The 25,334-nt window shown below is 42.7% G+C and overlaps 1 protein-coding gene and 1 long non-coding RNA gene across 2 annotated transcripts; both read left to right on the top strand.

Annotated features, from left to right (window-relative positions):
• Positions 1-624: 624 nt before the first annotated feature.
• Positions 625-9,127, top strand: LOC135574051 (gastrula zinc finger protein XlCGF48.2-like). The gene is made up of 3 exons (XM_065024860.1): positions 625-1,114; positions 2,596-2,720; positions 2,926-9,127. The coding sequence occupies exons 1-3, from the start codon at positions 835-837 to the stop codon at positions 4,063-4,065; spliced, it is 1,545 nt and encodes a 514-aa protein (XP_064880932.1). The 5' UTR covers positions 625-834; the 3' UTR covers positions 4,066-9,127.
• A 1,431-nt stretch (positions 9,128-10,558) lies between these two features.
• On the top strand, positions 10,559-12,639 carry LOC135574052 (uncharacterized). Its single transcript, XR_010465160.1, has 3 exons — positions 10,559-10,816; positions 10,921-11,022; positions 11,147-12,639. It is a non-coding gene; the product is annotated as an uncharacterized LOC135574052 (long non-coding RNA).
• The last annotated feature ends 12,695 nt before the right edge of the window (positions 12,640-25,334 follow it).

Here is a 25,334-nt window from a genome sequence, read left to right as displayed (position 1 = left end):
CAAAAAAGATGGAGAGAAAACATAACATTTACACAGGACAACAATAAACACTTCCTCACATACTGGAATGGGCAGGAATGTAATAGTAGACCACATAGCCAAAAGGGCTTTAAAACTATATATAATTGATATTCCCACTCCAATGGGTAGAGGTGAAGCCGCATGCGGTGGAGGCTGGTGGGAGGAGCTATTGGAGATCAAGCTCATTGTAATGGCTGGAATGGAATAAATGGAACAGAGTCAAACATGTGGTTTCCATTTGTTTGATACCCTCAAATCATTACATTCCAACCATTACAATGAGCCCGTCCTTCTATTGCTCCCCCCACCAGCCTTCACTGGCCAAATGTAAGATTAGAGACATTGTGATATATGTGTGGCAGAACAGGTGGGACAGCGAGTCCAAGGCCGTCTAAAAGTGGGTGGACCAAGATCATGTATGGCTCTTTTTTATTTTCTTAGTAGTACAGGATAAGGTAGGACGGTTTAGTTTTTTATTAATGTTTGTTTATTTATTATTTTGGTTTGTAAACTGTGATTGACTACACACTCCAGTACAGTAGGTGGCGGCATGCACCTCTAATGGTTGTTTGTGGACCGCCATAACACCATAAACGAAGAAACCGTAGTAAAAAAAAAGTGTCGTCACCAAGAGCAATTTCCATGTTAGCTTTTTAAAATTGTTGTTAGATGTTTAACACCCTGGAACTCAAAATAAGATTAATTTAACCGCATAGCATCACATGCTTACTCCAGCTATTCTTTAAATTTCATTGGAGACAGGACTTGGATGTGAACTAGGTAACGCTAGCTAGCTGCTAACGTTAGCTAAAAATGGCTAACTGTATGGCTTTTCACAGTCAAATGGCATCCATCATGGAGGTGCTAGCGAATGCAGCCGTGGCAGAGATCTGTAAACTCGTAGACGACGACTATGCAGTGTTTCGTTTGGAAATAACTCAAAGCCAGAAAGAAAACAAGGCATTGCGGAGGAAACTACAGCAACTGGAAATTAAGGTGGCACGGGACCGCGCAGAGAGGACAATGCGAGAGCGCGTCCTCGCCAGTCCCAGTAGTGTCAAGATCCTCGACCGATACAGAGGAAAGGCAAAAGGTACATTTTGGCGGAGGCTGCGCGGGGTGTCTCCTTTTATATAGAGCTCAGTGCCTGTCGCCCCGTTCCCCTGTGCATATGTGTTGGGTCTTGGTCAGTTTTTGGATAGTATGCAACAATTCACCTGATTTAAAAATCAAATCAAATGTATTTGTCACATACACATGGTTAGCAGATGTTAAAGCGAGTGTAGGGAAATGCTTGTGCTTCTAGTTCCGACAATGCAGTAATAACCAACGAGTAATCTAACTTAACAATTCCAAAACTACTACCTTAGACACACAAGTATAAAGGGATAAAGAATATGTACATAAAGATATATGAATGAGTGATGGTACAGAACGGCATAGGCAAGATGCAGTAGATGGTATTGAGTACAGTATATACATATGAGATGAGTAATGTAGGGTATGTAAACAAAGTGGCATAGTTTAAAGTGGCAAGTGATACATGTATTACATAAAGATGCAGTAGATGATATAGAGTACAGTATATACATATACATATGAGATGAGTAATGTAGGGTGTGTAAACATTATATTAAGTAGCATTGTTTAAAGTGGTTAGTGATATTTTACATCAATTTTCATCAATTCCCATTATTAAAGTGGCTGGAGTTGAGTCAGTGTGTTGGCAGCAGCCACTCAATGTTAGTGGTGGCTGTTTAACAGTCTGATTGCCTTGAGATAGAAGCTGTTTTTTCAGTCTCTCGGTCCCTGCTTTGATGCACCTGTACTGACCTCGCCTTCTGGATGATAGCGGGGTGAACAGGCAGTGGCTCGGGTGGTTGTTGTCCTTGATGATCTTTATGGCCTTCCTGTGACATCGGGTGGTGTGGGTGTCCTGGAGGGCAGGTAGTTTGCCCCCGGTGATGCGTTGGGCAGACCTCACTACCCTCTGGAGAGCCTTACGGTTGTGGGCGGAGCAGTTGCTGTACCAGGCGGTGATACAGCCCGACAGGATGCTCTCGATTGTGCATCTGTAGAAGTTTGTGAGTGCTTTTGGTGACAAGCTGAATTTCTTCAGCCTCCTGAGGTTGAAGAGGCGCTGCTGCGCCTTCTTCACGATGCTGTCTGTGTGGGTGGACCAATTCAGTTTGTCTGTGATGTGTACGCCAAGGAACTTACTTACTACCCTCTCCACTACTGTCCCATCGATGTGGATAGGGGGGTGCTCCCTCTGCTGTTTCCTGAAGTCCACAATCATCTCCTTTGTTTTGTTGATGTTGAGTGTGAGGTTATTTTCCTGACACCACACTCTGAGGGCTATCTTGCGCATAGACACTATCATATTCTAACCAGATTATTGATTTACTGCATTTCCGGTTATTTACTAAATGAAAACAATGTGATGCATGGAACACAATTCATACAATTCATATTAAGAAGTTGTGAAGTGTTACCTTACATCCATGCCAATTCTAGACAGTGTCAATAGTATACAATATACCTAACCACCTCTTTTCCCCCAATCACTCTCAGGTGAAGGACATCACACTGGAGGCCACAGGAACTTTGTGAAGCCAGCAGGACACAATACATGGAGAGATGACCAACCAATCACTGTTGATGAGGGGATGGGAAACACAACCCATCATGTTATAGAGGTTATAATAATAGTGTTACATCAAGATCAGTTACTTTGTAAATCAAATGTGGCCAGTTTATTTCAGAAAAGCTCCCCTCAGCTATTCACTTGCTTACATGTACATCCTTATTTATCTGCCATAGGGAGCTTGTGAGACTTCCCTATGACATTGTTATCCAATTCAACCTATGTACCGGTAATAACCTCCTTTCTTCTTATGTCAGTCTGCAGAGGCTGAAGGTCCTGGGGTCAAGCAGGAAAAGTCTGAAGGAGAGGTGGACCCACGGCACAGTAGAAACATCCAGACTGGAGCAGCTGGAGCGCCCCCTGTAGCCACGGAGAACCCCACCACCGCCCAAGAGCAGTCCAGGACCCGACGCAGTATCATGGTCAGTGGAACGCTGAACGCCATCCTCAAGTCAGAGACAGACACCAAGACCTTAACGGGGCTGAACCGACTGGGCTGTCCTCCTGCTCCACGCTCAGAGTATTTACTTTATGGTAATACAAGCCCGAGAACTGTTCTGTCCCATCGGGACTCAGGTGACACTTTACAGACTGTCAATGACCCATCCTGTTCATACACTACAGAGATGATACCTGGTGACATGCCTGTGGTATTAGATGCACAGACTAATCCAATGAAAGTGGACTGGAACGAGTACAGTAGTAGTGGATACACTGAAGGGTGCCTAGATAAGAAAGGGGAGAGCCTGGTCGTAGATGAGGTGACTGTGAAAGTGGAGGGCGACGCTCCTCTGACATGGAATGCATACGAAAATCACTTAGGAGAAGGACACTCACAAGGCAACACCATTGACTTCTTAGACTACAGGGAAAGCTTAGAGACAAATCTAAATGTCATGACCCACTCCCCTTTACACACGTTTACACACGATCCATTATCCATGTCGATGGGGCCCTCCGATTCACACAGGGAACAAATGGCCAAGGCGCGGGGAGAGGGAGCCACATCGGGCAATGGTAAAGAGAAACGGTTCCTTTGCATGTTCTGTAACAAAGGCTTCAGCTGCCCCCAGAAGGTGGACATCCACCAGAGGGTCCACACAGGGGTGAAACCCTTCAGTTGTACCCAGTGTCACATGCGCTTCGCCCAGGCATGCACCCTGAAGAGGCACCAGAGGGTCCACACAGGGGAGAAACCCTTCAGCTGTACCCAGTGCCACATGCGCTTTGCCCAGGCTGGTGACCTGAAGAGGCACCAGAGGGTCCACACGGGAGAGAGGCCTTTCGCCTGTGCACACTGTGGGAAGAGGTTCTCAGAGAAGAGCTACCTCAGGTTACACCAGCAGAAAAAACACTCCACTCTAACAAACACTTTTATATCAAAAGACAAAGATTAATTTTAGTTGTCATCAGAAAATATCCAAAGATGCATTTGGATATTCCTGGGTAGAATATTATATCCAGATATTGTGTGATATATAAGGCATAGTATGTATAAACAGTGCCTACGGAAGGTATTCAGACCCCTTGACTTTTCCACATTTTGTTACGTTACAGCCTTATTCTAAAATTGATTAAATTGTTGTTTTCCCTCAATCTACACACAATACCCCACAATGACAAAGCAAAAACAGGTTTATAAATGTTTGTATATGTATTAAAAATCAACTGAAATTTCACATTTACATAAGTATTCAGACCCTTTTTACTCAGTACTTTGTTGAACACCTTTGGCAGAAATGACAGCCTCAAGTCTTCTTGGGTATGACTCTACAAGCTTGGCACACCTGTATTTGGGGAGTTTCTCAGATTCTTCTCTGCAGATCCACTCAAGCTTTGTCAGGTTGGATGGGGAGCGTTGCTGCACAGCTATTTTCAGGTCTCCAGAGATGTTCGACGGGTTCAAGTCCGGGCTCTGGCTGGGCCACTCAATGACATTCAGAGACTTGTCCCAAAGCCACTCCTGCGTTGTCTTGGCTGTGTGCTTAGGGTCATTGTCCTGTTGGAAGGTGAACCGTCGCCCGAGTCTGAGGTCCTGAGCAGGTTTTCATAATCTCTGTACTTTTCTCTTTTCATCATTCCCCCGATCCTGACTAGTCTCCCAGTCCCTGCTGCTGAAAAATGCTGCCAGGTTTCCTCCAGATGTGACACTTGGCATTCAGGACAAAGAGTTCAATCTTGGTTTCATCAGACCAGAAAATCTTGTTTCTCATTGTGTGAGAGTCCATTCGATGCTTTTTGGAAACTCCAAGTGGGCTGTCATGTGCCTTTTACTAAGGAGTGGCTTCCTTCTGGTCACTCTACCATAAAAGGCCTGATTGGTGGAGTTCTGCACAGATGGTTGTCCTTTTGGAAGGTTATCCCATCTCCACAGAGGAACTCTGTCAGAGTGACTATCAGGTTCCTGGTCACCTCCCTGATGAAGGCCCTTCTCCACTGATTGCTCAGTTTGGCCGGGCGGCCAACTCTAGGAAGAGTCTTGGTGGTTCCAAACTTCTACCATTTAAGAATGATGGAGGCCACTGTGTTCTTGGGGACCTTCAATGCTGCAGACATTTTTTTGGTACCCTTCCCCAGATCTGTGCCTCGACACAATCCTGTCTCGGAGCTCTTACGGCCAATTCCTTCGACCTCGTGGCTTGGTTTTCGCTCTGACATGCACTGTCAACTGTGGGACCTTACAGTCGTATGAAAAAGTTTGGGCACCCCTGACAATTTCCATGATTTCCATTTATAAATAATTGGGTGTTTGGATCAGCAATTTCATTTTGATCTATCAAATAACTGAGGGGGACAGTAATATTTCTGTAGTGAAATGAGGTTTATTGGATTAACAGAAAATGGGCAATATGCATCAAAACAAAATTAAAATAACAGCCTCTAGATGCTTCCCATAGCCTCTAATGAGTGTCTGGATTCTGGATGAAGGTATTTTGGACCATTCCTCCTTACAAAACATCTCCAGTTCAGTTAGTTTTGATGGTTGCCGAGCATGGACAGCCTGCTTCAAATCATCCCACAGATTCTCAATGATATTCAGGTCTGGGGACTGGGATGGCCATTTCAGAACATTGTACTTGTTCCTCTGCATAAATGCCCGGGTAGATTTTGAGCAGTGTTTTGGGTCGTTCTCTTGTTGAAATATCCAGCCCTGGTGTAACTTCAACTTTGTGACTGATTCTTCAACATTATTCCCAAGAATTTGCTGATATTGAGTAGGATCCATGCGACCCTCAACTTTAACAAGATTCCCAGTATCGGCACTGGCCACACAGCCCCACAGCATGATGGAACCCCCACCAAATTTTACTGTGGGTAGCAAGTGTTTTTCTTGGAACGATGTGTTCTTTTGCCGCCATGCATAAAGTCCCTTGTTATGACCAAATAACTCAATCTTTGTTTCATCAGTCCACAGCACCTTATTTCAAAATGAAGCTGGCTTGTCCAAATGTGCGTTTGCATACCTCAAGCGACTCTGTTTGTGGTGTGTGTGCAGAAAAGGCTTCTTCCGCATCACTCTCCCATACAGCTTCTCCTTGTGCAAAGTGCGCTGAATTGTTGAACGATGCACAGTGACACCATCTGCAGCAAGATGATGTTGTAGGTCTTTGGAGGTGGTCTGTTGGCTGATTTTGACCGTTCTCGCCATCCTTCGCCTTTGCCTCTCCAATATTTTACTTGGCCTGCCACTTCTGGCCTTAAGAACTGTGCCTGTGGTCTTCCATTTCCTCACTATGTTCCTCACAGTGGACACTGACAGCCTAAATCTCTGCGATAGCTTTTTGTAGCCATCCTCGAAACCATAATGTTGAACAATCTTTGTTTTCAAGTCATTTGAGAGTTGTTTTGAGGCCCCCATGTTGCAACTCTTCAGAGGAGAGTCAAAGAGAACAACAACTTGCAATTGGCCACCTTAAATACCTTTTCTCATGATTGGATGCACTTGTCTATGAAGTTCAAGGCTTAATGAGCTCACCAAACCAATTGTGTGTTCCAATTAATCAGTGCTAAGTAGTTACAGGTATTCAAATCAACAGAATGATAAGGGTGCCCACATTTTTGCATAGCCTATTTTTCACATCTGATTTAATATCATACAACTTAATATTGCTACACTAAAAATCTTTGTCTGGACAATATCCCAGTACTCAGCTTTTATTAGAAAATTAATGGCATGCCACTGTGATCATTTTTTGTGACGACAGAGTAAATTATTATGCAGCCTCAGAGGGGTGCCCAAACCTTTTCATACGACTGTATATAGACAGGCGTGTGCCTTTCCAAATCATGCCCAATCAATTGAATTTACCACAGGTCGACTCCAATCAAGTTGTAGAAACATCTCAAGGATGATCAATGGAAACAGGATGCAACTGAGCTCAATTTCGAGTCTCATAGCAAAGGGTCTGAATACTTGTGTAAATAAGGTATTTTTTTATTTTAATACATTTGCAATAATAAAAAAAAACGTTTTTCACTTCATCATTATGGAGTATTGAGTATTGTAATCCATTTTAGAATAAGGCTGTGAGGTAACGACGTGTAAAGTCAAGGGGTCTGAATACTTTCCAAAGGCACTGTAGCTCCTTTCATATTTGTTTTGATCCTGACCAGTGGTGGAAAAAGTAAAGATACTTTCATAGAAAATGACTCAAGTAAAATTGAGTCACCCAGTAAAATAATACTTGAGTAAAAGTATAAAAGTATTTGGTTTTAAATGTACTTAAGTATCAAAAGTAAAAGTGTTCATTTCTAATTCACACATTCTTGTTTATTTATTTATAGGGAGACAGGGGCTTACTACAAACAAAGCATTTGTGTTTAATGAGTGCGCCCAATCAGAGGCTGTAGGGATGACCAGGGATGTTCTCTTGATAAGTGTGTGAATTGGACCATTTTCCTGTCAAAATGTAACAAGTACTTTTGGGTGTTAAGGAAAATGTATGGAGTAAAAAGTACATTATTTTCTTTACGATTGTAGTAAAAGTTGTCAAATATAAATACTAAAGTACAGATACCCAAAAAAACTACTTAACTAGTACTTTAAAGTATTTTTACTTAAGTACTTTACACCACTGATCCTGACAAACTCCCCAGTCCCTACCAATGACAAGCATACCCATAACATGATGCTGCCACCACAATACTTAAATAGAGAGGGCTTCACTCTGTTGTATTGGATTTGAGACAACCCTCTTTTTTTTAAAATCCAGGCCAAAAATGTAATGTAAGTGCAATGTTGTTGATCTCTTTGTATTCAAGTATTGTGATGGCAGCATCATGTTATGGTTATGTCACCGGCAGGGACTAGGGAATTTATGATAAAAAAGAAATATGAAACGAGCAAAGAAACTCACCTCAGTCTTCTGAAAACCCTGGGATAGGGTTTTATTTTTCTGTGGGACAATTACACAGAGGTGTTGAGAGTTCCTGAGTGATCTAGTCTCAGTAGTGACTTAAATCAGCTTTAAAAAAATCGGAGACAAGGTTTGAATATGGCTGTCCAATGATTCCCAATTTTGACAACAATGGATATAGTGTTGTGCGAAGTCGGTAGAATCTTATTCCAAGTTATTCACAGCTATAATTGCTGCCAAAATGTGCTTCCACTAAGTATTAACTGGAGACTTATCCATTTTTTTCTTAATTTGGTAAATGTTCTATAACTTTATTTTACTTGAACATTTGGAGAAGGTTGTGTAGATCTGCAGGAAAATGTAATTTAATTCCTTTTTATATTTATTTAATTTTGAGGCAGCAAAATGTGAAAAGAAGTTAAAGGTGGTGTTGACTTTCGATATGCACTGTACGCCTAAAAAGTCTGTTACATATTGTGTTTGTACTGTGTAGGCTATAATGATGTTCACAAATGCCTTTTTTATTACTTCTGTTCAACTACTTGTTTTTTTCCCCCAGGACATCTTTTATTGAAAACATTTATGCAGTTTATCATGCAGATTATCATGCAGATTTGTAGTAAAGACATATGTATGTGTCGTTTTCATATGGTCTGTTTAAAACTTGTTTATGTTTAATAAACACAAAATGGGACTTAATTCAAATACTTTTCTCATTGAGACTCTTTAGTGTACATCACATCTGATCTCATCCTATTCTGCATAAATATGACAGTTATAACCAATACATATTGAACAAACATATTAACACAACATGTAAAGTGTTGGTTTCATGAGCTGAAATAAAAGACCCCAGAAATGTAACATATGCACAAAAAGCTTATTTCTCTAAAATGTTGTGCAAGAGAGTAATAGGATACGGCATGTGTCAAAATTGATTGATTGCTGACCTTATGACCTGATGACATGTCCATGGGGTATACCCCGGACTCCAGAGTGACAATTTTAGCATGTGAACAATTTGACAGGTCAAATGCTACGAAAACGGTCAGTCCATATGTATCCTCCAAAGCATGCAAGGATGTAAATTTTTTTCAAATAATGTTCAGTTTTAAATGGCGCGATTACCACATTTTCCCAACCCTGATGAATAAGCTGGACAGTCTTTTCGAAAATCGTGAACAATTACGGCGATGGCCTAGGTTATCGTTGAGACATACCCCGGAACAACAACAAGTTCGAAGGCGGATGCGCGGAAAAGACTTTGTGATGGGGAATTGGAAACGGATAATGTTCAGGGCTAACAGGACCCCATATATCTGTAAGAAATAGTTTAAATAAATGTTGAATTATAACGTGTGTTAAAATGTAGGTGTTAATTTTTGAAAATGTATACCCCCCCCATTTAACTAAGGGGTAGCGCTCTTTTCTCTCAAGCTAGGGTCTGGCGCAGACAACTGTAAGATCTGAAAAAAAACATGTATTATTTTATAGTCTATTCCTACATTGGGTATGTTATGAACATTACGTTTTATTAAAGTTTGTAATAATGTACAAAGACCTGCATCCAAGGTTTATTTTTTATTTTTACATAAAACACGTGTGCTGCATGTTTAAATATTATTCAAATGGGTTACTTAATTCAAACATGTCTTAAAGGTTGTACGAAATATTTTGGAATTCAATAAAAGGAATGTTTAAAAACGGTATCTCACCCTTTAACTATGGGAAAACCCTATTTAACAACGTCTTCCAGCTCTGTCGCGAAGTAAAATAGAATCAGAGTGTTTGTGTGTGTGTGGGGAGGGGTCTTGAGGCGGAGCAACAGGCGTGTGCAGCGGGGGTTAAACATAGATATCTCTAATCTGCGGCCCCCACACACCCCGTTTGCAGACAGAATGTCACGACATCCCCTCCTGTTGTTTGAATTCACAGCCTGTGTTCTCTAAACCAGACATACATGGGTTGGGGTGTAGCATACATCTCTCAAAAAAACTCATTCCGAACTTTTAGATAGTTAGGGACAGAACTATTTTTTAACGTTGTCAGCATTGCTTTAGCGCAAACATAAAGGCCCGAATATTGAGCTGCACGGACAGATTAAAATAATAATAATAATATTCGGAATAAGGGAATCTCGCATAATGGATATTTCTGGAGGTGAGTAAATGAAAAAAACATATTTTAAGATTTGTTTGAATATTATTGGAATATTAAACCCTAATTATTTGGGTATTTCAGGCCAAAAGCCCAATATAGGTAAAAAAAAAAAAAAAAGTGTAGATATAGCGTATAACTGTTAACATTGTCTAATGGAATCTAGGATCCCCGACATTTACGCAGCTTTTACGCGATTTACCTGATCTGGAACATGATGGGGGTTCGCAGGAGCAAAAGTCTGGCAGACAATCACCAACGGCCTTTTTCGTTGTAAGTCCTTATAATTAAACACATACCCAAGAAATATTTATATATAAACATTTTAAAAATAGGTTGTACTATTTTTTTAAACTATTTTATGTATTTACAGCCGACATACAGCCCTTTATGATAAAGGATGCGTTATGGACAGCTGACACGCAGGACTTTGATGCAATTCTACTGTTCTGTACGAGCGCTTTTTCAAACTCACCGCGAATCCAGGGAACATCGACCCCCTCCCGACATATTCCAGACCCCAACAGGCAACGATCAACTGTGGCCCAAGTACACTGCTCAGAATCAAGCCCACCCGAAAACTACTGTTGGGCCGGGAACTTGCTGCTTCACGAGCCGGCGCTCCAGGGACAAGGTATGGGACCATTATACAGTTTTGTTATTAGTTATCAGCCTTTTTATTAGTTATAGATCTGTTGATAGCCTATGTTAAAACAAGGACAAATAATGTTTTTTCAGACTGCCCGGAGACAGACCCAGCAGAATCTGGAACGCTAGAGGGAAAAAGTCACACACCCCCGGTTTCGGCGATTCGTCACAACAAGCGCCAAAAAAGCCGAGGTATTTTAACTATGTACTGTTAATATATATTATTATAACGGAAAGGTATTTGACATTTGTATGTAGCTAACATATATATTTTTATATCTAATAACGTAATTATGTATGTATTATTTTCATTCAGACTCCGCACCGGCGAAAAACGGCACAGACGACCACATAAATCTAGAGCTGGGGGATTCCGGCGCCCCGAGCATTCCGAATGAAACACCCAAGAGACCTGTTTTTAATGACATGTCAGATGTTGATGACCAGCTATTCTGTGATGCGGCCAACCTTATAGACCCAGTCAATTCTACGGCCTCAATACCTGCAGCCGAACAAGAAAGGTTTTTCACATTATTTTCCAGGGCTTTGAAATCGAGGAATGTTTTGCTATACAAACGACTGGGGGATTTAATTGAGAGACAGTACAGAGACAATATGTTATTCTGGCATAGAACAATTCCACGCATGTTAAACAGCAACCCCATTAAAAAACGCAAATACAGACGCTAAAATCATACATGTAACACCAACCATTACAGAAAGAAAAAAAAAACGAACACTCTTAATTATCCAAAAATGGCAGAACTAACGCAACACGGGGAGACAGTTGAAAGCCTCTTATCCCAGATTCCAGACGAACTCCTAGAAGTTATAAGACGTATGAACGATTCAGGAACGTTAGATGAAAGCATATTAACACAGATTCCAGCCGAACTCTTAGAAATGATTAATCGTATGAACCAGTCAGGGGGGGTTGAGAAAAACATGTTATCCCAGATTCCCGAACCCCTCATAACCTTAATTAATCGTATGAACGAGAGTCAGACAATTTCGGCCCCGACAACCCCGACAGCGATAGAACAACCCGTAACGCCTAGGACCGTAGAGTCTGAAACGCCACAAGATGTTTTTGGGGAATTGGACAATTATCTAATAAATCTGGTAGCAGATGTTCATGATAGACGTGTCAGGGTTGTGTACAGGAATAAATTCAACAATACAGAGATTCGACAGTTTTTCAATTTCCTATGTGTGAATCAGAATCTTGACTATGCTGTATTTTACATGATGATAATGGACACTCTGAATGACCTGTTAGAAACAGCAAGAGATTATGGCGAACCTCGTGATGTCTTACAGTTGGAAATATGTGGAGATAGCCTGCATAATTCAGTATCTCTTATTTTACCCAATGGCGAAGCAGATCTTGAACAATTTACAGCGCTGGTAGAACGCCTTGTTCAGTCAAATTTAGCCATCATAGCCGATCGAACCCTAGAGCTTGTAGTGCAAATAATACGTCAACCACAGGGGGGCGGTGGGCAGAGAAGGAAGCTTGATAGCCTAATGCAGTCAGAAATCATAAGCAATAAAAGGGCCTACCTCATAAACGTTCACAATCCCGATAATAAGCTATGTTTTGCAATAGGCCTAGCGCATTTACTTAACCCCGGATGTACTGATCTGACGGCATTGCAAAAGGCTAGAGAGATCCAAACGGCGGTGGGTCTCGGGATCCATGAAGGCGTGGCATTCTCAGACATTGTCAAATTTGAAAACCTTCTGAATATCAAGATTGTGGTTTTGTACCACAGTAGAGCTAATGCAGCTCTCTTGAAGTTCCAAAACACCCCCAACCGCACCCCAGATTCTGTACTTTTATGTGCAAAACGAACATTACTATGCCGTTACAAACGTCACGGCGTTCCTAGGGGCAACCTATGTGTGTAGATCCTGCCATACCGGCTACAGCCGAAAGGGGGGGCACTCGTGCCGTTATAACTGTTCTGTATGTCAGGATGCCGAGTGCCCTATGCAGACCCTAAACTTGACACCATGTGAGGATTGCCATCGCACATGTCGTTCGACCTACTGTTACGATAAACACAAAATTGAAACATGGCACCCTAAGGCCTGTAAATCTGTAAGCATTTGTGCCATTAACAAGAAATGCCCAAAATGTCATTGCAATTACAGCCTTAAAATAGATAGCCCTAAACCACATGTTTGTGGAATCCTACAGTGTCCAATCTGTAAAGGGGGTCTGAAAAGCAGAAATGCTGAAGTGGTTCAAGAAGTGCCACACGAGTGTTATATTCAGCCCTTGGCTGAAGATGAACCTTCAGAGAAATATGTGTTCTATGATTTTGAGACAAATCAACAATCGGGGGATCATTTGCCTATTTTTGTATCTACCATGACATTCACGGGGGAAAAGTGGTCTGCAGAAGGATCCAATTGTGCACTACTCTTTCTAAAACATTTTAGAAAACCACAGTACCGAAACTTTACGTTCATAGCGCACAATGCTAGAGCCTACGACTCGTACCTTCTTCTGAACCCCTTGATACAGCAAGGCATAGCGCCGAGGGTCCTAGCGCAAGGGAGTAAAATCCTGTGTTTTGTAGATCCCGCCTTCAACCAGAGATACATTGACAGTTTAAGCTTCTTACCCATGAGATTGGCTCAAATGCCAGAGGCCTTGGGTTTTGAAAACTCTGTGAAAGGCTGGTTCCCCCACTTCTTCACATCTGAGGAGAATCTACACTATATAGGATCATATCCCAGCCCAGAAATGTATGGGTGTGATCAAATGTCTCCCAAAGAGCGAGAGAGATTCATGACTTGGTATGAGACAGTAAGACATGGCACCTTTGATTTCCATAAAGAGATGGAATCATACTGTGACAATGATGTGGTTATACTTCGTGAAGGATGCCTCAGATTCAGAGAAGAGGTAATCAAAGATGCAGGTATTGACCCTTGGAGTTGTACAACGATTGCATCGGCATGCATGAAAACATACCGTACGCCGACATATGCCGACATCCTCTATAGCGATCCCCTCGCCTGACAACTACCGACGCCAGTTCAAGGCCTACTCTAGTGGGTCCATTCAATGGCTAGAGTATATGGCCCAGGATAAAGACATTTTTATTCAACATGCTTTGAATCGAGGGGAGAAGGCGTTTGGCTCTTACCATGTAGATGGCTACACCAAGATTGACGGGGTTGAGACCGTGTATGAGTACAACGGTTGTTTCTTCCATGGTTGCAAATCTTGCTTTGTGCCCCAGAACATATGTGTCCTAACCCAAAAGACTTTTGGGGAAATGTACCAAGAGTTTCAAGACAAAGTTGATTCGTTACAGGCTACTTACGGTCTAAAAGTGGTTGTTTTGTGGGAGCACGAATGGACAGCCCTCAAAAAGTCTGATCCTCATGTTCAAGCATTCCTTTCCAGCTTTGACATCCCAGAACCTCTGGAGCCAAGACAGGCCTTGTATGGCGGCCGTACCAATGCTTTGACATTGAGGTATGTAGCGCAACCCGACGAGACAATAGGCTATGTGGATTTTACATCCCTTTATCCGCATGTAATGAGTTCCTCATGCTATCCTATAGGTCATCCTGAAATTATTCATCGTGATTTTGACTTACCTCAAAACTATTTTGGTCTGATCAAAGCAACAGTCTACCCTCCAAGGGGTTTGTTTATACCTGTGTTGCCTTACAGGGGCCCTCAAGGAAAACTTTTCTTTCCCCTTTGTCGCACCTGCAGTGAAAACATACAACAAACCCCATGTGATCACACCGATCAAGAAAGAGCACTGACAGGTGTATGGGTCACAGCTGAATTCTCTAAGGCTTTAGAGATGGGGTATCGTGTGGCCAAAATCTTTGAAGTATGGAACTTTCCAAAGAAATCAGACACTCTTTTTAAAGAGTACATCAAGACCTTCTTGAGATGTAAGCAAATGGCTTCAGGCTATCCTGCATCGGTCACAGATCAAGAAAGTAAAGACAGGTACATTCAAGACTATCATGACAGAGAAGGCATCCTTCTTGACCCTGACAGAATAGAGGTCAACAAAACCAAACGAAATGTGTCGAAATTGTACCTAAATTCGCTTTGGGGCAAATTAGCGCAGAGGTGTAATATGTTGACAACGTCGATTATACATTTACATTTAAGTCATTTAGCAGACGCTCTTATCCAGAGCGACTTACAAATTGGTGCGTTCACCTTAAGACATCCAGTGGAACAGCCACTTTACAATAGTGCATCTAAATCTTTTAAGGGGGGTGAGAAGGATTACTTTATCCTATCCTAGGTATTCCTGAAAGAGGTGGGGTTTCAGGTGTCTCCGGAAGGTGGTGATTGACTCCTGGCGTCGTGAGGGAGTTTGTTCCACCATTGGGGGGCCAGAGCAGCGAACAGTTTTGACTGGGCTGCGCGGGAACTGTACTTCCTCAGTGGTAGGGAGGCGAGCAGGCCAGAGGTGGATGAACGCAGTGCCCTTGTTTGGGTGTAGGGCCTGATCAGAGCCTGGAGGTACTGAGGTGCCGTTCCCCTCACAGCTCCGTAGGCAAGCACCATGGTCTTGTAGCGGATGCGAGCTTCAACTGGAAGCCAGTGGAGAGAGCGGAGGAGCGGGGTGACGTGATTATTAAAGACCCTGAAGAATTTTTGGAATTCATTTTTTCGGACCAATACGAAATTTCACATTTTTCATTCTTGAGTCAAGACATTGCCTTGGTGCAATGGCGACGTAACAAGAAGTGGGTTCTACCCCCGGGTAATGTAAATGTGTTTCTTGCAGCATTTACCACGGCCTATGGCCGACTTGAACTGTACAAGCTCATGGAGCAGCTTCAGAGGCGGGTACTTTACCACGACACAGACTCTGTGGTCTATGTAAGCAAACCAGGGGATTGGAGCCCCCCACTCAGCAACTATCTGGGTGGCTTAACGAGCGAACTCGCAGAGGGTGACCATATCACAGAATGGTCATCCTGTGGGCCCAAAAGCTATGCTTTTAGAACGCTAAAGAATCACGTGGTATTGAAAGCCAAAGGAGTGACTCAAAACTATGAAAATGCCCAGCGTGTAAACTTGGAATCAATCACACGCTTGGTTGAGGGGTTCCTAAATGACAGGAATAGTGACTTGGAGATTTTGAGCTCCTACAAAAGATTGTTAGGGATAAAAAGGGCTTCCATCTGAGGAATGCCCCACTCATTAAAAGATTCAGGGTTGTCTATGACAAGAGAGTGCTTTTGCCTGACGGGACTACATTGCCCTATGGCTACTGACATATGCTACAAGCTACAGGGGTCTTAAAGCTTAAGATATAATGACTGCTGTAGAAGGTTTTGACCCCCGGTTGCAACTACCATTTTCGGCCTTAATCGCAGGGCCTTCGAATAGTGGTAAAACTTGTTTTGTAAAAAGTATTTTAGAGAATTCTGAACATGTGTTATCTCAAAAGCCTGATAATGTTGTGTGGTGTTATTCATGTTATCAACCTCTGTATGATGAATTGTTGAAGACAATAAAAATCAAGTTTGTTGAAGGAATACCTGATACCCTGTCTGATGATGAACTTTTACCTCCTCATAAAAACAATCTGTTGGTTTTGGACGATATGCTATTTGCAGGTAGCGAACATCCCGAAATTGCCCGAGTGTTTACCCAATATACTCATCATAGAAACCTGTCCGTGCTTTACTTGGTGCAGAATGTGTTTCACCAAGGTAAAAATAGCCGCACCATCAGTTTGAACGCCAATTACATGGTTTTGTTCAAAAATCCTAGAGACAAACTACAAATTAACACTCTAGCTCAGCAGATGTACCCGGGAAGGAAATCCTACTTTATGGAGAGCTACGAGGACGCAACCCAAGCGCCATTTTCTTATTTAATCGTGGATTTAAAAGCAAATACTCCAGAACACCTGAGGCTACGAACCGGTCTGTTCCCGTGGGAGTGGCCGGCTGCGTACATTCCTAAAAAAAAAAAAGTAGCCGCTATGTCTCTGCGTTTAAAAAGAAACTTGCCCCTCTTGAGAAGCCTAGTTGGGGCTACATCTAATGAACGGAAGGCCATCTTGGGTCACTGTTCTTCAGATCTCATATTATCCCTATGTGAGATTGCTTTGAATCTTCTCAAAGGACGCATTCCACTCACCCTGACACAATTGAAAAATTAAAGAGACAAAAGACCTCGATCAAGCTCTTTGCCAATAAAAGGGTCAGTCTTCAAAAGAAACGACATAGCATACAACAGTCTGGCGGTTTTATTCTACCTTTACTAAGTATAGCCGTGCCCTTCATCACCAGCCTTATTGCAGCCCGACGTGGTGGTTGAACACATAGGGTGATGGCCAATAAAATGTATCTCGTGCCACAACAAGAGTTGGATAGACTTAAAAAAACAAATGCAGGGGCCCCCGAAAATATCAGACAAACAGCGGAAAATGATTTGGATACGGCCATGAAGGATATTTTGAATCAAAAAGGATTGAACCCCTATGATAAGGTCCAAAAATACACAAACCTCTTGCAAAGGTATTTGTCCTTGGTGAAACAAGGGGGAGAGAGAGACAGGCCATTTAACTATTTCCCTACAGGACCCTTTAAAAGATGACGAGCCTCACGAGAGCCACGCCCCTGTAAGGTCTGTACCTGCGAGCTTACCATCTGAAGATCAAATGCCTGTTGAAGATAAAGTTATGCATGACTTGTTAACCCATGTTCCGGCACGTAACAGGAAAAATGTTAGCTACATTATGAACAAGCTAAAAGACTCAAATGGGGCAGCTACTTGGAATGACAAAGGAGAGTTTATCCTTCAGGGGGCTGTTGTCAAGGGTTCACATATACTTGACTTGCTTAAAAGTACCACATCTGCCCACAAGGTGGCTGATGACCGAAGACCTCCAGGGTGGCTTCAGTTTCTTAAGGCCCTGGCCATCCTCAACATACCCCTCTCGGGTGTACCCAACTATAAGATTCGGCAACAGATTCACTCTTTAAAACACAAACCGTCACCGAGATACAGCACCCCTAAAGATGCCCCAAAACCCTCGCATCCTTATGAAATGAATGACGATAACCCATTTACCCCCCTGAACGCCTCTGGACCTTTCCCTAATCCCGATCTCTCTGGGTGGTTAGCCTTTTGAATGACTTTTGAATGACTATGATTAAATTCAATAAATTTTATTTGAAAAATAAGCAATTTAACATTTGTGGCATTCTTGAAACATTTGGCGTGAGCATACGCCTTGATTACACGTTCTTAGAGGATACACATTTGAACACTTTTGATATTTTCTAACAAAACAAGCTACAACTTTATCATTACTTCTTAAATCATCCTTATAAAGAGACATAACATCTTCAAAAGAAACTCCCCGGGCTCTTTGGCATAGGTAGAATACACAGTGTTGACCGCATGTCGTTGAAAGGGTATCTTGCACCTGTTTGATATTGTAGTATATCTTTGAGCCATTTTTGGTCAGAAATTCTTTAATAGATTTGGGGAAATGTGAAAAACCGGGTGGGAAACCATAGGAATCAAAAAAAGTTGAGATTTTTCTTCCTCCTTCCTCTTCTAAGGTCACAGCTAGCCAATGTTCACCCGGCATGTTTTTAGGATGGGTATTGACAATAAACATTGCAGGCCGCACCTTCCATTTCTCCATAGGTAATTCATCACAAGCCAACACTCCGCAAAATTGTTTTCCAATCAGTCGGCTCATCAGCCCTTCCAACTCTTGGGTATTCATGTCTTTTGCTCAACGATCCTTAATAATAATCTACTAAAACCTGTCTTCGGCTATTCACCTCCAAGATTGAATCAGAGCAGGCATAAACAATCATGCTAACCGTACAGGCTAAAGGTGTACGGAAACGCATTTCCAGCCTGAGGTTACCTTGGGACACCACAGAAAGATTTCCTGAGGTGTCATCATCTGGGGATAAATTGAAAGCATACATTGTGTAACCCTCGGCAAAATCATTTCTGTCAATAGGTAAAGAGAGATCTTTTAGATGCCTCCCGGTAGCCAGGAATAGATTGTAAAATTCTCGCACAGATATGTTGTTATTAAATTGCGGTTGGAAAGCCTTAGCAGGGACCTGACGTCCGTCCTGACACAGAGCGACATACTCTGCATTGAAGTGTTGAAAATTAAAGTTTTTTTATTTAAGCTGCCCGTATTGGAGGCGTGATCAACCAAACCTATAACTACGTATCGCGGTAAAGGGCCTAGAAATAGGTTTTCTTGACTGCAGATTCTGCTGCCCACAGGTATGCTAAAGGTTTTCATGGTAATTCTTTGGAGAGGGTAAAGGGCATTTCCTTTCAGCAAAGCCTGTGAGTGACCCAGACGAACTGCCGGAGATACCGATACTTTTTTAATAAAAAGCGTGGCCCCCAACACTTTTAAGCTAAAGTCCCCATCCGTTGCAGACATTAGGCAAAACTCATCCTTGGCCCTGGTTAATTTTAGTCTTAAATCAACCGCATTTAAGAGTAAACGTTCTTGAAAGAAAATGTCAGAGTGTATAGGGCCTAGCAGATGAAACTCTCGAGATTCTGCACAGTAGCGAGCCCGGGCGGCCAGGCCTTTATTTGCACCTGTGGATGGGTCTGTCGATTCCATAGAGCCTCCTGCAGTATCCTTGCTAAAAAGCCCTGCGCTGAATTGGGTCTTGAGAGTGTCTTCAGAGTAGTTGAGTAAGCATTCCATGATGGCACGGTAGGGGTATGTGGCACTGCTTTGACTGATTAGCCGTTCCCCCAAAGTCACATCCACTTGGGAGAAGATGGTGGCCACTGGGTAATTAATGAGACTCACTTTGGCATCGTTTGCAATATCAGTACCATCTCTTTTGGTTACTTTTAGACGCAAATGCACCAAGGTGTTGTTGAGGTCCAGATAGTTGTCACCGTGGCCTGGTATGAAAAACTCTATGGGGCCGTTGTCTGTAATGGCAGAGAGTGGGGCTATCTCCACATAACTGGACCTCTCTACTGAATGTTGGGTTAAGGGGGCCGTGAAAAGATCGAGCTCTGTTTTTATAGCTTCAGAGGACATGCGGTGTAAAAGAGCCATGGTGCTTGTTCTTTTAGAAAATACTTCCGAGTATTCTTTTTACCGTTTTTGGTCCAGACCTCCTCACTTTACCCAGTCTTTGACTAACTGAGTTTCTTTTAACCGTTAACCTCCGTTTTTTAGGCTCAAGTCTTCGCCTTATACCGGGCGGTCTCTTTTTCGGTCTTCGAGACAACATCATCAACCCCGAGCCTTCTTGACTCTCGACATCTGGTGACGCCCTTCTGGTTATCGCATTGGCGACAACCTCACTTACTATATTTTTTGCTGCTGATTTTAAATGCGGTTTGGCTATGCTGAAGCCTCTCTTCATAAACGGTAAAACCATCCTAAAGAGATTACGAAATATCCCTCCGATCCCGAACCATACATGGTGGGCGATCCATAATATCCTGGTAACCCATTACCCACTTGATCCACATAGTATGTGACATACCGGTTAGGGTCGAGATGTCGGTGTTCCATAATTTTAATTTAGATGTATTATGTATATAAAATATATAATACTAATATTATATATGTAGAGAGGTTTTGGTGGGTCTAAAGTGGAGTTTTACAATCGTTTTACCATAAGTAAATTCAATGTTTTCGTTCTGATCCGTTTTAAGCTCAACAAGAATGTTTTCAATATATTTCTTGCTTACAGGTACGTAGTGTGGCTTGTCGTAGGTGACAGTGACGATGTCCCCATCCTTTCCATCTATATGAACCGTTCTCAGGAGTGGCACACAGCTGTCTCCGACCCTTTGATATGATATGATGTCGGTATACACAAATATGTTGTAAAATCCTGCATGTATATCCGCGGGGAATGGGAATAATTTATCTCTCACATACGTCCATGTATTGGGCCCCATCCCTAACATGTAGGCTAAATTACCACTGGTCTTTATCCCCCCGGAAGCATCTCCTGAGATTTGTACCCTTTTATGTATAGGGTTGTACATCAGGAATATTTCCATACTGTTCTGCGATAGCCGTTCATTCAACTCGGAGACGAGCCTTTCGACGGTTCTATAGAACCCTTTTTTAACCTTAATAAATTTAGCAGGTTCCGTTAACTTTTGAAATAAAATTCCCGGTCCTTATCTTTGATATTATACCAGCTATGGGGGTATGTAATCTCGCTGAGCCCTACTTCCCAGGCCTCTGATAACTCTATAGGCTTTGGAAAATTGGTTGTATAATTAGAACTCTGATTATTACGATATATGTGTGCGGACGCATTACTGGGGAGAGTCAGGTAGAAGCCGCTGTGTTCCATTATGCCCTCCGGTGTACACCCGAATGAGGATGTATTTTATCATGCATGGGGGTTTAAATTAACCCCTGATGCCTCCACTACATCCTTCTCTAATACCCAGCTGTTGAATTTTAGCGGCCAGTTTTTCCAGCGGACCAGCACCCATTTTTGACCTTTCTCTCTCTTTTGATCTAGAATCTCATCTACGTGAAACACCTTGTCTTTACCAACCGTTACCTTCTGTAATTCCTGCTCATAAAAAGATCCCGTTATAAGTTCCCCGTCATAATCTTTTAATATGTAGACCGGGGGTATGCGCGGCAGACATTCTGTAACCGTGAAAAGCTCATCACTGTATCCTTGCACGTATTTTTTATCGAAAACACCCCTCAACTTGGATATACGAACCAAGTCCCCCACAATAAATTTAAAATGTATTTTTTTCTTACGGCGAAGAGGGAGCAAACCATACAGATTTTTAAAGACTTGAAAAGAGTTTTCCGAAGAGACTTCGGAGGGTTTCATCCTTATACTTTTATGATAACTATTGTTATACGCAATTACTAAATCTTGAACTATATCGATATATCTATGCGTGTTGTGCGCTGTAAAATAGCGCCACATCCTCTCCTTCAGAGTCCTGTTAAAGCGTTCAACCACAGAAGCTTTCAAATCCGATCCTGTAGCAAAATGTACTATATTGTGCTTTTTCATTAGTTTCTGAAAGGTCTTATTAAAAAATTATTTTCCGCCATCGGTCTGCACTTTCTTGGGGGCGCCTCCTTCCTTCAAGATAGAGGCAAATGCCCTGGTCACCTCAGCGCCGCCTTATTCTTTAAGACCCGGACAAAAGCTATTTTAGAGAAAATATCTATGACCGTTAGCATGTAGCGGTTTCCTTCATTTTTATCTGCAAGGGCCTGCATGTCACATAGATCCGCCTGAAATTGGGACAATGGGTGTGTAGAAAAAACTCTATTTCTAGGAAAATGTTTTCTCACGGGTTTATGTAGAGTGTGCGCATCTTGTTCGGATAGCCACTCAGTGACTTTAGCATCGCTTAACCTGTGACCTGTTTCTTCGGCTAAAGCGCGCTGTAAACGCTCCTTACCACCATAAGACCCCGGGTTAGAGGGATTATAATAAATGTTTTTCAAAATCTGCTCTGCCATCCTTGTTGCCTCTCTGAGGTACAATAATGTTAATGAGCCACTTTCAAATAACAACAACATTTCATTTTCATTTTTGGGATTTTTATTTTCATGAAAACATTAGGTATTACGTATACAGACAATCCCTAATTCGTTGCAGGATACATGCCCCCCCCTTTCTCTATGATCGAATCATGTAAAACCTTGTATATTTGGGTTAGATTAACAGGTTTGTTTCGCTGAATTTTTACAACAGACACATCCGCTATAAAAGTATATAAACAACAAATATGATACATGGTACAATTAAAGGGTGTTTCAAACAAATAAAGTAAAATCTTAGACAAGGTTGTTTCTAGTTCTTCAGAATCACCACCAAGCCGGGTTACCATTTGTGTCCATTGTAGAACCTCGCCAGCATGGCGTACATGAGTCATGATTTGGTCCATTTTCAAAACACGCTCTACATTAGCCCCGGAATTGGGGGTTTTGTAGAACGAGACATTGTTCACTTTATTTTCAATAATTTGATGCATAACACTTGTAAGTTCTCTCAAAAGAAAAAATGTATTTATTCTATCTAACATCGTATACATATAGTTACCCATTGCTCTACATCTAAATAACAAAAATGTCACTCGGGCTCTTGGGGTTTATTGAGCCAGAAAGCCAACACATCCGACACCACAGCCTCCCTGTATTTGTTATCCTCCACCAGGGTGTGTCGGATTTCTTTGAGTTTCTAGTGTATGTGAATCGCCTCCTTCAGCTCGTGTAGGAATGCTTCGGTTACCCCGTAAACTCTGGGGATAGACGGCACAAGGCCCATAGCCTCCAGGGCTCTGACCAGCGATGGTATAAACCGGCGGGACCAAAGTCTTTTCACCAGCGCCTCAAAATTGTTGAAGAAGTAGTATCTTGGGGATCGTATAGGCAGGGGTGCCTTCGCTGGCTGGGGTGATTAATCTCACAACCGATGCATTTTTCTCGTATATATTCTCCAATCACCACGTCTAAAAGCGCGGCTACTGAGGCCTTGATTGTGTCAACAAAAATAGTACTGACCACCCCATCAAACACGTCCTCAGGTTGTGTACAGGTAGGGGGTGTCGAGGGTCTTGCCAGGGGGGAGTAGAATGGAGGGCTGCGAGGCATACAATCCTTAGTGTCGGGAGCCCAGGCCGTTTCGGTTCGGGAAATATCCATGGTCAATGCGTAGGTTAAGAACTGTAGGTTTTAAGAACCAGCCTTTTATTCTTGAACCAACCCTCGGGGTATCTGGGCGGGGTTAACAACACAGCTTACCTCGCTTTCTTTGGGGGCTGCCTCTCCTGACGTTGTATCTTCTTGGGGTTGCTTTGAGTCGTAATCCTCAGGATTCGTATATATTATGCACTTCTTTATCCGTACAATGCTCTGGCGCTTTTGGCTCTGTACAAACAGAGCGTCCAACAGCTCCAACATTTGCAATTCCATTAAAGGCCAGCTTTTAAGGGGTATAAGCATTCGAAGCCGGAAATCCCCGTCCGAACCGCCAGCCCTGATGTTTTGGTTTCGGATTTCCGCGGTGCTGACGTAAAATTCCACGCACCCGCAAAGCCGTCCATTTATACGTTGTAATTTAACTCTGTGAAATACTCTTCCTGAGGTGTCCGGGGTACCTTCCCAACGGGTCTCGTAGCCTGTGAACAAGCTGTAACCCTTGGTGATACGGCTCAGTTCGGGACACAAAACCTGTCGAAAAACCGCCCAGTCTTCAACATCATAAGTCACGCCTAATTTCTGGTCGGTATATTCTTCTCCTTCGGCTAACGTATAGAGTTTCACGCTACAGGCCAAGTAATCAAACAGATGCCCCCAATGCTGTCCGTTAGACATCAACACTTCATCTTTCAGCGCCGTTGCGGGCGGTATTTGGGTTCTATACACGTTTAAAAAACGCTTTTTTGGTGCATCGTATATTGCGGCTGTATACTTTGCCCTTTCTCGATGTTTCAGACGCGGTCCTGCCTCCGAGGCTACAGTCATCACAGCTTTGCCACTGATCGCAAAATCCATGTTTAAAAAATAGGGTTTACGGTTCTGGGTTTCGCAAGCCTTGTTCTGGACATTTATAATGCTGAGCCCCCAGCGCTATCTATAGCCCCAGACATTCCTGCTTCATAGATAACAACCATAAGGGAGATAAAACTGGGGGGTGGAGGGGGGCATGGGCCCCAAAAGTTCAAACACCCTCTAACACATGACCACACGAACAGGGGGGGGGGGGGGCGGGGCGGGGGCACATATTCTGTACATGTCATCAGGTCATAAGGTCAGCAATCAATCAATTTTGACACATGCCATATCCTATTACTCTCTTGTGCACAAATTTCTTTACATCCCTGTTATTGAGCATTTCTCCTTTGCCAAGATAATCCAACATCCAACTGGCAGGTGTGGCATATCAAGAAGCTGATTAAACAAAAACCATTCCACAGGTGCACCTTGTGATTGGGAACAAAAGGCCACTAAAATGTGTGATTTTGTCACACAACACAATGCCACAGATGTCTCAAGTTGAGGGAGCGTGCAATTGGCATGCTGACTGCAGGAATGTCCTCGAGCGCTGTTGCCAGTGAATTGAATGTTAATTTCTCTACCATAAGCCGTCTCCAATGTCGTTTTTAGAGAATTTGGCAGTTCGTCCAAACGGTTCACAACCGCAGACCACATGTATGGCGTCGTGTTGGCGAACGGTTTGCTGATGTCAACATTGTGAATAGAGTGCACCATGGTGGCGGTGGGGTTGTGGTATTGCCAGTCATAAGTTAGGAACACAATTGCATTTTATCGATGGCAATTTGAATGCACAGATATACTTTGACAAGCTCCTGAGACAAGCTCCATTGTCGTGCCATTCGTCAGCCACCATCATCTCATGTTTCAGCATGATAATGCACTGCCCCATGTTGCAAGGATCTGTACACAATTCCTGGAAGCTGAAAATGTCCCAGGTCTTCCATGGCCTGCATACGCACCAGA

Source organism: Oncorhynchus nerka, linkage group LG11 (assembly GCF_034236695.1).
Source record: "Oncorhynchus nerka isolate Pitt River linkage group LG11, Oner_Uvic_2.0, whole genome shotgun sequence".
Lineage (NCBI taxonomy): Eukaryota > Metazoa > Chordata > Actinopteri > Salmoniformes > Salmonidae > Oncorhynchus > Oncorhynchus nerka.
The sequence above is the reverse complement of the archived record's forward strand: the minus strand, read 5'-3'. Positions and strand labels throughout refer to the sequence as shown.

Bases quoted from the DNA above. Each gene is read 5' to 3' on its own strand.
- LOC135574051 (XM_065024860.1), top strand. From the start codon at position 835: ATGGCTAACTGTATGGCTTTTCACAGTCAAATGGCATCCATCATGGAG. The intron at 1,115-2,595 runs GTACATTTTGGC...AATCACTCTCAG, and splicing joins ATACAGAGGAAAGGCAAAAG to GTGAAGGACATCACACTGGA. The intron at 2,721-2,925 runs GTTATAATAATA...TTCTTATGTCAG, and splicing joins CAACCCATCATGTTATAGAG to TCTGCAGAGGCTGAAGGTCC.